This window comes from Typopeltis vanoorti, chromosome 8 (assembly GCF_054136105.1).
Source record: "Typopeltis vanoorti isolate ZY-2024b chromosome 8, IOZ_Tvanoo_1.0, whole genome shotgun sequence".
Taxonomy (NCBI): domain Eukaryota; kingdom Metazoa; phylum Arthropoda; class Arachnida; order Uropygi; family Thelyphonidae; genus Typopeltis; species Typopeltis vanoorti.
In genome coordinates, this window is record NC_143556.1 from 7,162,299 (window position 1) to 7,177,384 (window position 15,086).

The 15,086-nt window shown below is 36.6% G+C and overlaps 1 protein-coding gene across 2 annotated transcripts in view; it reads left to right on the plus strand.

The window, feature by feature from the left end:
* The window catches only part of LOC150103705 (nose resistant to fluoxetine protein 6-like), a 206,824-nt gene that overhangs the window by 154,573 nt on the left and 37,165 nt on the right, over positions 1-15,086 (plus strand). For both annotated transcript variants that reach the window (XM_090396506.1, XM_090396507.1), the window contains one exon: positions 1,465-1,608. In XM_090396506.1, coding sequence (XP_090252632.1) covers positions 1,465-1,608 — 144 coding nt within the window. The remainder of the gene's footprint in view (positions 1-1,464; positions 1,609-15,086) is intronic.

The window sequence follows — 15,086 nt, forward strand, 5'->3', positions numbered from 1 at the left end:
CCTTGATAAGACCTCATCTTGACTACTGTGCCCAGATCTGGGCACCAGGGTTTCTTCTTGATGGGGAGGAGGCCGAGAGGATCCAGAGTCGAGTGACCAAGATGACAGCAGGTCTATGGAATGAACCTTATGAGAACAGGTTAAAGATTTGTGGGTTGCAGAAATTTGTTGATAGGCAGTAAAGGGGTGATATGAGTGAGACGTTCAAATTACTGAAGTTTCTATAAGATTAATTCAGAGGATATTTTTCAGAACAGGACTGGTGGTGTTGGGAGGACTAGTGCTCATCCATGGAAACTGGGCAAGAGTGTGGTTAGCAAGGGTTTTTAACCAGGTTTTTTACTTGAAGAGTGGTGAATGAGTGGAATAAGTTGCCAGTCTGTTGTGAGTGCCATGACTGTGAATGAGTTCAATGCAAAGTATGATAGATAATGTTGAATAGTTGTTCTTGACATGATGTTTAAGGACTCCTTGGAGTTGCCCATAATAATAATAATAATAGCATGCTTAGCAAGCCAGATTGTTCGGGCTAATGGTATTTAATATAGGACTTGTGTTCCTCTAGATGAATAAAAGCAGATATTACAGTTTGTCCAAAATAAGATAACCCACAAGAGCAAGGAATTTGGTAGATGCCTGGAAAACTTAGAGGTGGAAGCTTATCCTTAGGAGAGGTGAGAAGAGTGGAGATTTTTCTGATAAACATGCAGAAGCTCTTCATAAGAATTTGAATAAGCTGATATTCAGTAGGTCATTGGTACAAGTTTGATATTTATCTAAATGTAAAGTTTAGCGCTTTGGAATTCAGAGATGGAGGAAGGATTGAATAGTATATCAATATAGCTCTGTTGCAAGGAATGGTGGACATCTTGAGTAATAATTGATAAGAAATTGAAGTGTGGAGGACACATTACAAAAGTTGCAAATATTCACCATAAAGAATTGCTTGAATGGTGCACATAGATTTGGTCATCTATATTTTGGGGAGATGAGGATATTCTGGAGAGGAAAATAACAAAGGTAATCTGAGATCAGAGTGTGGGATATTACCTGTAATGATAGACTAAAAGAATGCAATCTGAACAGAAGAAAAAGTGGTGATATTATTGAGATATATAGACTGTTGGGAGGAGAAGCTTGCTAGATGAATATTCCTAGGGAATATTCATAGGAACCCCAGAAAATGTTTTTCGTATGTAACTAGTAGGATGTTTAAATATAATGTTTTATAGGGCTAGAAACAGATTGTGATTAGTGATAACAGTAAAATGTTATGGGAATATGATTTATTAACTATGAAGACTAGAATTTATTATGTAGGAAGACACAGTTTACAGATGAATTATCTAAAATTAATTTTTAAACTGTATATAGATTTTTTTTCTAAAGTTTCAAGTTTCTAAATTAAAGTAATTCAAGCTTTGTTTGAAATTGTGTCATTAATTTTTGTTCCTTTCCTTTTAGGAAGCCTCTTGTAGGCTTTATTATCATATTGGTACTCCTGTTAGGGTCTTGGATTATTACTGCTATTATTTGCATTATAAACAGTTTCCACCCACTCTTGACTGGAATATCTGTGGAGACCGATCCAGAAGAGTATACAGCAAAGTAATGTAATTCCTTTTTTATACTGTCATTAATTATCTTAAAGTTTAATAGCATTTTCTTTTGACTTGTTAATTTTGCAACATTAAATTCTTGATCCTGGAATACGAAACACAGGCAGATCTGCTGAGTTTTTTTAACATATCTTAAAATGTAAATTTGTATGTTCCTCCTCTGCCTTTTCCAGTTTACTCAAGTTCAGCATGATGTCACTTTCTTCTTCTTCTTAAGCTTTCACAAATCATTGAGGTTCTTACTAACTATTATAATAACAGAATTAATTCACGTAAATTATTCTTTATTCGTAGAATTTTCACCTGAGTATCACAGGCATCATCAGTACAGGTAACTGTTATATTCATAAAGTGCCACCTAAGTGGTGCTTTGTGAATATAACAGTTATTGTTGGTTTCACGGTATGATAAGAACACAGATGGTTAAGAAAAAAAAATTTATTAACTTAAAAGCTAATATTTCGCTGGTATTATATCCAGCATCTTCAGAGCACACAACACAAAGTTTGTTACAAATGCAAGACAACCACAATCCGGTGTAATGGGGCTAGTATAAGTAATTGCAGCGTGCAACACAGGACTAAAGTCCTAATATGGCACCATCTAGGTTAAAAAAAAGTCCAAAGTTTTGAAATAGTAGTCCAAATGATAGTCTTAGAAAGACTATCATTTTATCATTAAAAACTATTATTATTAAAAATTCTACCCACCTAAAAAGTATTTTAGAAAACCACACCTTAAATAGTTCAGACCTAATGGTGAGTTTTGATATCACCTCATTATTCACTAATGTACCACTGATTGAAACACTTAACTTACTAAATTCACAGTTTCCCCCAGATATATTTCAGCCATTTAAATTCACAGTACAGGCAGGTTATTTTACATGGAAAGGGAAAATATACAAACAATTAGATAGGACAGGTATGGGTTCACCCTTTTCTCCCCCCTTAGCCAACTTTTACATAGAACATCTGGAAAAATTAGCTATCAACACAGCCACTCTCAAACCTAGTCTCTGGCTATGCTATGTTTGACGATGTGTTTGCTATATGGCCATATGGCCCAGACACATTGAATACATTTTTAGTGCATCTAAATAGTCAGCACCCTAAAATCCACTTTACAATGGAACTAGAAGCCAATGACTGCCTGCCCTTCCTGGACACACTGATCACACATCTTCCAGAAAGTTCCTTATCATTTTCGGTTTATAGAAAACCCCCCCACACAGGGAGATACTTACACAAACAATCACACCATCACCCTTCTCAACAATATGGTATCTTAAAAACACTAACCCATAGAGCTAGAGCAATCTGTTCCAATGACATTGCTCTCACTGCTGAACTTTCTCACCTACGTCACACCTTCTTAATCAATGGTTATAATCCCCATAAAATAGATAACATACTAAATGCTACTCATAAATCCCCTCTATCAACCACAGAAGACTACAACAAAACCATTACCATCCCATACATTAAAGGCACATCTGAAAAGATATATAGGGTGCTTAACAAACACCAACTATGCACAGTATTTAAACCTTATGTAAAATTAGCAATGCTCATCTGTTCACCTAAGGACAAATGCACTCCTTTATCACATCCAGGAGTATATGAAGTGCCCTGTTATTACCATCAAGCCTACTACAGACAGACAAGAAGAAATGTGGACATTCACCTCAGTGAACACAAAAAATATATCTGACATTTTTGCTATGGAAAGTCGGGTCTGGCAAACCATGCTTTGGATACCCCTGCACACAGGATCAATTGGAAAGAAACAAAAGTAATGCACAGAAGCTTCTACAAGTCAGAGAGGTTATTCCTGGAATCAACAGAAGCCTTAAAACATACTCCAAACCTTAAGAAGTATGGCTGTATACATCTACCAAAGATTTGGGAGACAGTCATCCTAAGACGAAATTAATATTTGTTACTTTTATTTTATTTTATATTTTTTTGAAACTTTCCAAGGCTATCATTTGGTCTACTATTTCAAAACTTTGAACTTTTTTTTTTTAACCTAGTTGGTGCCATATTAGGACTTTAGTCTTGTGTTGCACACTGCAATAACTTATACTAACCCCACTGTTACACGATTGTGGTTGTCTTGCATTTGTAACAAACTTCGATGAAGCATGGGGAAGTGGTCAAGGAGCATTTACAGGAGGTTATCGCTGATTGTATACAAGGGTCCGAATAGTAAAACAAGTAGGAGTTAAATGGATGAATAACACCATTAAGCTTAAGCTGCAAAAAAAAGAAACAACTGTGGAGGGAATTTAAAGAAAGGGGTGACCTGCAGGCACATGAACGGTATAAAGTGCAGGCCAGAAGGGTAACGAGTGTGGTAAAAAAAGCAAAAGCGGATTATGAAAGGAAACTAGCTATGCAAGCTAAAGAGAATCCCAAACAGTTCTTTCAATATGCTGCAAGTTAGAAAAAACTGTACACGGCAAAATGATTTTAAGGAATGACGACGGTAAGGTGGTCACTGAATCAGTCGATATAGTGGAGTTACTGAGCGAGCACTTTGCAAAAGCATATCATCCAGGTGGTGACATTGAAAAAGTGAAGGAACCATTAGTTTATACGGGAATAGTGATGAATGAAGTGGAGGTGACTAGTTAATGTGAACACATCTGTGGGATTGGATGGTATACCGGCACTGGTCTTGCGTGAAGCGGCTAAGGTGCCGCTTCACGCAAGATCAGTGCCCTTGACCATGTTGTTAAATCTGAGTCTCGGGTCTGGTTTAGTCCCAAAGGTGTGGACAGAGGGGAAAATAGTTTCACTGCATAAAGGAGGATCCAAGACTACGGTTGCAAATTACCGATCGATCAGCATATCAGGAGTCGTTGTCAAGGTCTTGGAGAAAGTAGTTGAGGGAAAAATACAGGAATGGATTGATGAAAATGAGATACTGTACAGGGGACAACATGGCTCTGTGAAGGGTAGATCATGCCTCAGTAACTTGCTCAAGTTTTATAACAAGGTAACAGCTGAACTTGATAAGGGTATTGGGTTTACAGTGATTCTGCTGGATCTGGCTAAGGCCTTTGACAGGATACCACATGGAATTCTAATCCGTTAACTGCAACATATGGGAATGGATATAGGGTTGGTGAGATGGATAGGTGGGTGGTTGATGGAGAGATATCAGAGAGTAGTTTATTCAGGAGTAGAGTACAAATGATGGCCTGTGACTAGTGGTGTGCCGCAAGGTTCTGTTCTTGGACCACTGCTGTTCAATTTGTTCATGAACGATATAGGGAAGGATCTAAGAGGAACAGTTAATTTGTACACTAATGATGCAAAGTTGGGTAGGGCAATAGTGAATGCAGAAGATGTCAAAATCATGCAGGATGATTTGGATAGATCGGAGTTCTGGGCTAAGGAGAATGGATGTCGATTTAATGTGACAAAATGTAAGGTTATGCATTTTGGGGTGAAAATATTAGCAGCAGTATACCACATTGGTGGAACTGTACTCCAGGAGATTGATGAGGTCAGGGACTTGGGAGTGTTAGTGGATAGGGAGATGAAGTTTAGGGGGAGCATTGCAAAAGTGGCTAAATCAGCTCATCAAATCACTTGGTTGTTGAAAAATACTTTGACAAGCAGAGAAAAGCAAGTTATTGTACCTCCGTACTGAGCCTTGATAAGCCCTCATCTCGACTACTGTGCCTAGATTTGGTCACCTATGTTTCTTCTTGATGGGGAGGAGGTGGTGGAGAGGATCCAGAGGCAAGTGACTAAGGTGATAGCAGGTCTGTGGAATAAACCTTATGAGAACAGGTTGAAGATTTGTGGGTTACAGAAACTAGTTGATGGGCAGAATAGGGGAGATATGATTGAGACATTCAAATTGCTAAAGGGTTTCTATAGGATTAATTCAGACTATTTTTGAGATCAGAACTGGTGGTGGGAGAACTAGGGGACACCTATGGAAGCTGGGCAAGAGTGTGGTTAGCAGGGTGTAAGAGCTTGATTCTTTACTTTTAGAGTGGTAAATGAGTGGAATAAGCTGCCAGAATCTGTTGTGGGTGCTATGACAGTGAGCGAGTTCCAGGCAAAGTATGATAGATACTGTGAGAATGTCGTATCGTTGTGTGTGACATGATGTTTAGGGCCTCCCTCGATGAGTCTAAGGACTCCCTGGAGTCGCCCGAAATAATAATAATAATAACTTTGTGTTGTGTGCTCTGAAGATGCTGGATATAATACCAGTGAAATATTAGCTTTTAAGTTAATAAATAGTTATTTTCTTAACCATCGTGAAACCTATTACAACATGTCTGATGAACATATAAGCCTGTCCACGCATATTGTTATTGTTTAATTAGCTTTGTACCTGTTCTGGTGATGCTTGTGATACTCAGGTGAAAATTCTATGAATAAAGAATAATTTACGTGAGTTAATTCCGTTATTATAATAGTTAGTAATATGTCTACTCATGGTATTTCCTTACTGAAACATATTAAGGTTCTTCAGCTGTCCAACTTTGGACTTCTCAACCTTCTCCCAAGGATAAGGTGATTAGCCCTATGCCTTCCGAAGTGTCCTATGTCTGTGTATTCACAGGGCTGGTTTGCCTGTTCTAGGGGACAAAAAATCTGAGTTTCCAGGTGTAAAAACCCCCTACCTCCTTATGAGACCAGCTAACTCACCTTTAGTTGAAAGACGATGTCATTTTCATGAGGATGAAATACCTCATGAATTTCTCCTTTCATATAGCTGAACTATATCTTCTGAAGTGGTTATTATTTCACCAGTCAATATCATCCTTCCATAATCATCCTTTCTTTACTGGCCTTTAGCTAACTGCTATTCATACTGTATTCTTGCTACTCTTACTATAGTCATCTTTCTTGTCTGCACTTTATACTTCTCAATCAACTGATTATTGCAACTCTTCTTATGCTGCCTATATAATACCTTCTTCTTCCAAATTTCCAAATTGCATGCCTCACCTTTTCAGTCATTCATTTTGCTCCTACCTTATTTAACCTCCCACCCCTTGAAATATATTCAGAAATTGCTTGTGCAGATAGTTCCTGAGTGCAACCCAAGCAGTGTTGATCTCCTTCCCATCCAATTCCTCATTCCATAATATAGCTGTTATGCTACTATCTTCTGAGAGTGTCATAATCACCAGACTTATTGTTCCACATATATCTCCATTCTCATATGTATCTATTTCTCATATCTTTCACTTTCTCATAGAATTCCTCATATCGCTGGCTACCACTCAGGTTAACACTTCATGGTCACTTTGCCAACAGGAGGAAAATTTAACATCTCATTTATAATGATATGTTATGAAATGATCAAATCTGAGATCCTTGATCATTGTTTGTCCTCTGCTACCTACTGGTTAAGGTAGTTCTCCAAAAACTCCAGAAATTCATTCTCTTTGTCCCCAAATGCCATTCTTCATTCCATTTATTTTACCATAATTAAAATCACCCATAGTGATCATCCTTTTCTTCTTTTCCATCTAGAAGGAAATGTATAGGCTAATTTTCCTAATTTCCTTCTTACTGCCCTCTGTATTACCAGGTCTATTATCATCATCATCATCATCATGCATATCAAGGATTTAGGCCTAGCATGGCCTGTTCCAGCCTTAGAAGTCATCGTTGAATCGTTTAAGAGGGCATCCTGGTTTTTGTTTTCCTAATGGCTTGTTTTGGTAATCTTTCTGTTTTCATTCTTTGAACGTGTTCCATCCATTTATGTTTATATTTTTTAATTTTTCCTGCAAAGGGTATACTTTGCACTTTTTCTCATAAACTTCATTTCTGCTGTTGTTTGTCTTTTTGTTTTATTGTCCAGATTTTGCTTCCATACATTAAGACTGGTAGGATTAATGTATTGTATACTTTTAGTCTGGTTTGTTTTTGAACTATGTTTGGTTTACATATAGAGTTAATTACACCTGGTATTTTTAAATATTTTGCAATTTTTACATTTATATCTTTTTCATTTTCATATGTGATCATACATCCTGGGTAATTAAATGAATTCACCTGTTCTAAGATCTTGTTATATATTAGTATTTTTGTTCTTGTTGGATCATGTCCTTTAAAGGCCATAGTTTTTGATTTTTCTATTGATATTATCATACCATAATCTTTGGATATCTCATTTAGATCTAAAATAGCTTTCTGTAATTTATCTTCAGAATTTGTAATTATTATTTGGTCATCGGCAAAGAGGAGAGTGTTTAAGTTTACTGTAGAAGAAAGTTTAATTCTTTGATGTAAATTTTTATTCTATTTTATTATTATTTCATTTAAGTAGATATTAAAAAGAGTTGCTGAGAGGGGTCATCCCTGTCGGACCACTTGGTTTATCTCTCTCGTATATGATAGCTCGTGATTTAATATTATTTGTATTTGATTATTTTCATATATACTTGTGATAGCTTTTAGATATTACTTGGTATTTGTCTTTCTTTTAATATGTTAAATGATATGTTTCTTTTAACTTTGTCAAATGCTTTTTCAAAGTCAATAAATGCAATGTATTGTATTTCTATGTGTTTCTAAATTGTGTTCTCTTCTTTTCTCTATTATTAATTTTAGGCAAAAGGCTGGGTCTATGCATGATCGTCCTTTTTTAAATCCATTCTGTTCTTCTAAAATAAAGTTTTCGGAATATTTCATTACTTTGCTATTTAAGATTCTGCTATATATTTTGTAACAGGAATTTAGTATACTGATACCGCTATAGTTTTTAGGGTCATCTCTATTACCTTTTTTAAAGATAGGAATCACAATTGCTTTTTTCCATTCTATTGGGGGGGGGGGATACCAGTTGATTAAATTTTATTTAACAATAATAAGAGTCTTTCTTTGAATCTAGTTCCTGCATATTTATATAGTTCTGAATCTAGTTTATCTTCTCCAGGTGATTTTCAATTTCTTGTTTCTTTCAGGCTGATTTCTAATTCTTCTTTAGTTATTTCCTTTTCATTTTCGTTAATTGTTTGCCAGTTGCCTTTTTTAAAATATTTGTCTGTCCACAATTCTGTGTAGTAATTTAGAAATTCTTCTAATTTCAATTCAGTGTTTAATTTTATGTTTTCTTTGGTATCTGCATTTAAGTGTTTCAAAATTTTATATACATTGGGTCTTATTTTATATAAATCATGTTCTAAATTAGAAACAAATTTGTTCCATGATTCTCTATGTCTTTTTCTGACTTCTCTTTTAGCTATGCCTCTTATTCTTTTATATTCTATTTCAGGTGTATTATTATTATTATTATTATTATTATTGTATGACTTCTATGGAGTCAAAGGATTCAGTGCAGGAGGGCTATACTTTCTCATGCCAAACGATTGAGCCCTGCTTTAAACCCATTCAGTTTCGGCACTCACCATACTTTCATGCAATGCATACCAATCATTGATCACTCTCCATGCAGAGAACCCGCTTCTCACTCCCTTGCTCATACCCTCCTTGAGGTATGCAAGCTCTTTCTTTTGAGAGATCTGACTGAATTTTGGCAGCATTGAAAGGCAGATCATAGGATGTGTTCAGGTTATTAAGGATTCTTCATATTCCTTTCTGGCAGAATATTATAGGTGACATGGAGAGAACAGTTCTTGGTGGAGTGGAGGGAACTTAGCCCAGTTCATCAATGTAGGAATTGAAAGAGAAAAGTAATGCCAGGAAGTATATAGATGAGGATTCATAGGGGACAGTGTGTGCCATTCTCTTACATCTGATTTTACATCAGATCATCTTCCTTCAGTTTTAAGTTATGACTGCCAACTTAAATATAAGCAAATATTTACACTATATAACTATAGTGCAAACAACCTTTGTAGAGTTTTTCTCTCGGCACCTTTCCAGCTACATTTTCCAATCTATAACACTTAAATTTAGATCCATGATATATTCCTTCGATTTCTTGACAGTTTCCGTAATTTAAATATCTGATCATAAGCTGTGCAAGAGCAAATCTAGTTTACAAATCTGGGTATGTGCGAGAAGATGTTGCAGATGTTTATGTAGAGAGGCTGAATTAGAGAAAAGAGTGAGTAAAGGTATGTAGGAAGTCCAATATTCTGATGGATCATGAGTCATATTTAAATATGAGTTTCAATAGTTTAAATATGAGTAGGGCACATGGCATCATAACTGAAATAGCAATTGAAGAAGATTGTGCAATGTTCAGAAAATGTGTAGAAATGACAGAGAGGAAAATAATTCTATTGATGATAAAATAGGAGATAATTACATTAAAAAACAGACTGCAATTAACTATAAAGCAGGTGACAATGATGTTGAAAAACAGTAAGGTGGCGAGTGGGATTGATGGTGAACAAGCATATATGACTGGCGATAAAGTAGTGGGATTGAATGATAGCAAAAAAATGACACAAGATTTAAAAGCTGAGTTGGTAAAGATGAAGCAAGAGATGAGGTGGATGCAGAGTGAAATGAAGAGAATTGCAGATATGTATAGAAGAGTGGAGAAGACAAAACGAATGATGTTGGTAAGAAAAAGTAAAGAAAGATTCATTAGTGACATTGTTTGGGGATTCGATTATTAGAGGTGTATTAAACAAGATGGTAAAACAAATAGAGTGTTTGAGGCATTTGATATGAAGAATAAATGAGTAAAAAAGTTGGTAGTGGTAGTAGTAGTGATAAATGACTTGACTGGAAACAGAAGAATCTGAGATTGGATATCAGGAAGTTCTTGAGAAGGATAACAGATAATAGTGTCATAGGAAAAGTGGTGAGGGTGAACTATTTTTCACAAATCTTATTTTATTCTGTTAAAATAACATATAATTATTTATTTATTATAGATACAAGGCTGAATTATGATGAGTGTCACTGTTCAAAATATGAAAATAATTATATTTTTTCAATTATCGTTACACGAAACAAATATACTGTGATCTAACGCAGTGTCAGAATTATTGCGTTTGGTCAAATGCAGCCATGCAGCCAGACTCGCCGATATTCTTTTGCGCTTGTGATTGCATATTTCAAGTGATTCCAACAATGCTCATTTGGGCAGTGTATTGTATGCTTGCGCACATTATTTCTGTGAAATACAAAACTATTGGTGTTTGTTCGTGGTGAGGGTGAAATATTTTTAATAAAGCAATTTTTTAATATGTAAATTTATTTATTATTAAATTGGTTACTGATTAGGAAAAAAAATAATTTATTTATTTATTTTTTTATATGCACTCCCACTTTTATATTTTATTTTGTATATGCAGCACCCCCACTTAAAAGTTTCACCGGCCGCCACTGATTCTGAAAGACATCAATGAATTCATTATTGTTTCCCAGTGTTTGAAGTTTGTTTATTAATGAGCTACGATGTTCAGCACATTGAAGTCTGTCTTTTTCTTGGTCAAGAGTGCAATTAAAGTCTCCAGCTATTATATGTTCTTGGTCAATGAACATATAATAGTTCATTGTTATGAACTATGGTTCATAACAATGGAAAGATGGTTTTGAATGAAATTCAAGATTTGTTATGCCAGAACATCCTGCTGGTATGTAGATATTGAATACATGCAGGGTATTATGGTTGGGTGCTTTTATGTGAGCATACAAGGCATATCCTGGTGTATCAGCAATCACTCTCGGGGTGTAGGGGAGATTGATGATGTGCACCTAAGCTAACTCCTGCTCCATGATGTTATTGGATTGCAGAGTGATGTAGGTCATAAGGCCACTTTGCCCATTTACTAGATAAATTGGATGAGGAGTTGATCAGAAGTATTAGGTCGATATGATATTGTGTACCTGGTCAAAGACTATTTTGCTGTGTAAAGGAGAGGCACATCCTCTTGCATTGAGAGAAAAAAAGGCTCAACAGCATTATTGTTTATGAAAGTTTGATTGTAAGTTGAATCTAATATTGGTCCTGATATTGTGTTTGTAGCCCATTAAGTAGGTAGTAGATTCGCTAACTCCTGTTAGCCTCTGCTCTGCTCTTTTTACATTTCAGTTTCGAGCATAGATCCTGAAGTTGCGATATTAGTTCCAGGATTGTTGTGGTGTATTTAAGAGCTATAGTTAATTTGTGAAGGGAGCCTCACACTTTCTGTATGAAGGATGACAGCTGCTTCATGGTTAGGGGACCCTCAGTGTGGGGAAGTTCCCCCTCAGCTTCTTGCTTTTTCTAAGTCGTCATGTGGAAGTACAGTTTCCTCATTGTCTGGGAACTGTTTCTCCTTAGCTGGCTGCAGGTGATGAAAGGCCATTTTGAGTAGTTTCTTCTATAGGATAAGGTTTTGAATTAGTGGGAGGCTGGGTTGGTGATTCTGGTTGTTGTTGTGTCTGGGGATTGCTTTTAATTAGTTCATCTTGGTCGTCTCTGTTGGGAGGATCAGTGTTTTCATGCTGTTTGTTAAGTGTTGCGTGCTGTGAGACTTTGCTATCAGATCTTTGGATCTCATTACTCAGCAGGCATTCAAGAGCAACATGAACCTTGTCTTTCCCAGTTTGGAATTTTCTTGGCTCTGAAATTCATGATGGGGAGAGAATTTTTGGTTTACTTTTTCCTATGCTTGGATTTTCTTCATGTACAATGTTGTTTTGTTACTGGTTTGCTATTCTCAGCTGGAATATTTGTTGATGAATCATTGGTAATATCGGAACATCGTTTCCTAATGTGACCCTCTTCATGACAGAAGAAGCACTGTGATGAGAATGATAAGTAAAAAGTGTAGGTGATTCCATTCGTGTCTATGTTGAGTAATTTTGGCAGGTTGTTTGGTGCATTGTTGTTTGGAAGGTGCATTCGGACTTTTTCATGGCTGCTCACAATGTGCATATTTTTCCTGTGACAGAACCATATCTTGATAACATGGATCTGCTGAGATGTGGCTGAAATACAGCTGCACAGTACTAGCTACACGGGAAGCATCAGTGATATTTTTCGTACAATTTTTTTCTACAGTTTTGGCGATTGTCATCAGATACTCTTCTAGTGGGATGTTTTCTTTGGTGGCTAAAATAACAATTTCATTTTCTCAGGAAATTATGTTGGTAACAGTGGCAGTTATTTTTGCATTAATCGGTTTACTGCTGGCTGATGTGACAGTGTGTGAAGTCAGTGTTTTGGGGGATGATAGGATATTTCCGTTTGAAACGGAACAACATTAGCATAAGATTTGGAATTGACTGACCTGTTTTCCATGTCTACAGCTCCTGTGAACTTTGTTCTTCCTTCTGGGTCAGAAGTCGTAGGGTGTCTTTGCTTTGCTGAGTTAGTGGTAGTACAGGAATGTGCAGTTGCCTTGGCAGGTAATCCTTTCACTGGCAGTAGCTGCAATTGAGGAGTCCAGCTAGTGTAGGTGGCAAAGAAGGAATTACGGCATTGAAATTGAAGATGTATAGGAACTCATACAGCAGGAAAAGGAAACTGTCATTCACTTATCATTACACTTATGCATACACAACTATTTTTGGACAAACGTATAAAAGGTGGAAGAAGACAGGAGCGATATGAATACACATGCAACACCTTGGCCACCTAGCAGATAGATAGATATATAGATGTATATATATATCTATATAGATATAGAGATATAGCTCTCTATTTTTTTTTTTTTTTTTTTATTGAACTTCATAAAATATACATTGGAAGGTAGATAACAAAAAGGACTATTTACATATTATAAGAATGTATATTACAGAGAAAAAAGAATTTTCTTTGTAGATATACAATAGAAATGATGGAAAAAAGTACATTAGTGGTAGAAAGGATGTGTCGGCAATCCAGAAAAGGGTACCAGTTGAATTCCACTCCTCTATGAATTTTGCGACAGTTCCTGTTTCTTTGTAATAATCAAATTCCAGTGAAAGCCTGCTCTATAGTTTCCGACGTAGGCTACACATGAGGGTTTGTTCCGATTCAGTGATGGATGGGTGCTGGTTATTTCTTGTGTGCTTAAGGTAAAAACTGTAGATGACAGCCTTGGTGCAGATGAAAAGGAAATTGCATATTCTGTGTTTGTTCTCTTCTGTATCGACTAAATTCCAGTAGTCTTCGTGGCTGTGTGCATAGTTACAGGTGCTAGAGGCTGTATTCAGGATGTAGGTGATCATCACTTTGTTTGCAGGACAGGTTAGATATGTGTGTTCCAGGGTGCCTGAAACTTCACAGAATACACACTGATCCGATTGTCTTAGCTGAAATTTGTGGAGCTTAGTAGGAGTTAGCAAGATGTTATGCCATAGCCTCCACTGCATGTCGGAATCTGGTTTGGCACACATCGATTTATATGGAAGATCCCACTGAAAACTGCGCGGCATGTGCAGCTTAGTAAATGAGAAAGTTAAGGATGAATATATGAAGGGTGAAGTTGGAGGCACTGATATGAGGAAGTGGTATATTTTCTTGTAGTTGGAGGGAAGATTTGGAAGTGAGGCTTCAGATGATGCAAGATGAAAGGTAGGCTCCCCGCAATTTCTAGAAGAACTACGGATTCCCTGAGGTGTAGTGATATCTGGGAAGGCTTTTATAAGAGCAACTTGCATCAGTTGATATTGCTTTTCAATTTTGGAGTTTTTTAACGGTAGGCATGTTAGTTTTCCTAGCACTTGTTTAAATCAGTTGTGTAGCTGTGTCCAGTTCAGTGCATTATATATTTTGGTGTTGCCAAAGTGTACACCTAAATATATTTGTCCTTCATTTGACCAGGTACATTCAATCGGAGAATCAGTTCTGGCCTTCCATGTGCCTGACCACAAACCAGTGGTTTTTGCAGAGTTTAATTTGGCCCCTGAGGCTTGTGCATATAGTCTGTGCTTTATTGGTTACTGTCATTTCTTTGTTATTACAGATTATTACTGTGACGTCATCAGCATATGCTGATAGGGTTATGTTTTGATGTGGCTCTATTATGCTGGTTCGTTTGGAGATGATGGTGTTGTGTACTCTTTTTAAGAAGGGTTCTATGGCCAATGTGTATAACTGTTCAGAGAGAGGACATCCTTGCTTGATCCCTCTGAAGTATGGCAAAGTGCAGGTGAGCCTGTTGTTAATTTTTAAACAGAAGAGTGCATCTCTGTATAAAAATTTCACTGTTTGAATGATGAGAGGGCCATAGCTGAATGCCTTTAGGACTTCATAAATGTACTCATGCTCTACCCTGTCGAAAGCCTTCTCCTGATCTAGGCTGATGAGTGCTAGATCTTCATTTTGGTTGTTTGCGATGTGGTTGAGATTTCTTATTAAATGGAGGTTATCATATATTGTTCTCCCAGGAACAGAATAAGTTTCATGTCGGCCAATAACTTCAGGCAGTGTTGACTTTAGTCAGTTTGCAATAACTTTGGAAATGATTTTCCAATCTGTATTGATTAGTGAGATTGGACGCCAGTTTCGGATATCTGTGTGATCTCCTTTCTTTGGTATCAATTGTGTTACTGAGGCCGTGACGGATTCTGGGAGCCCATTGAGGTA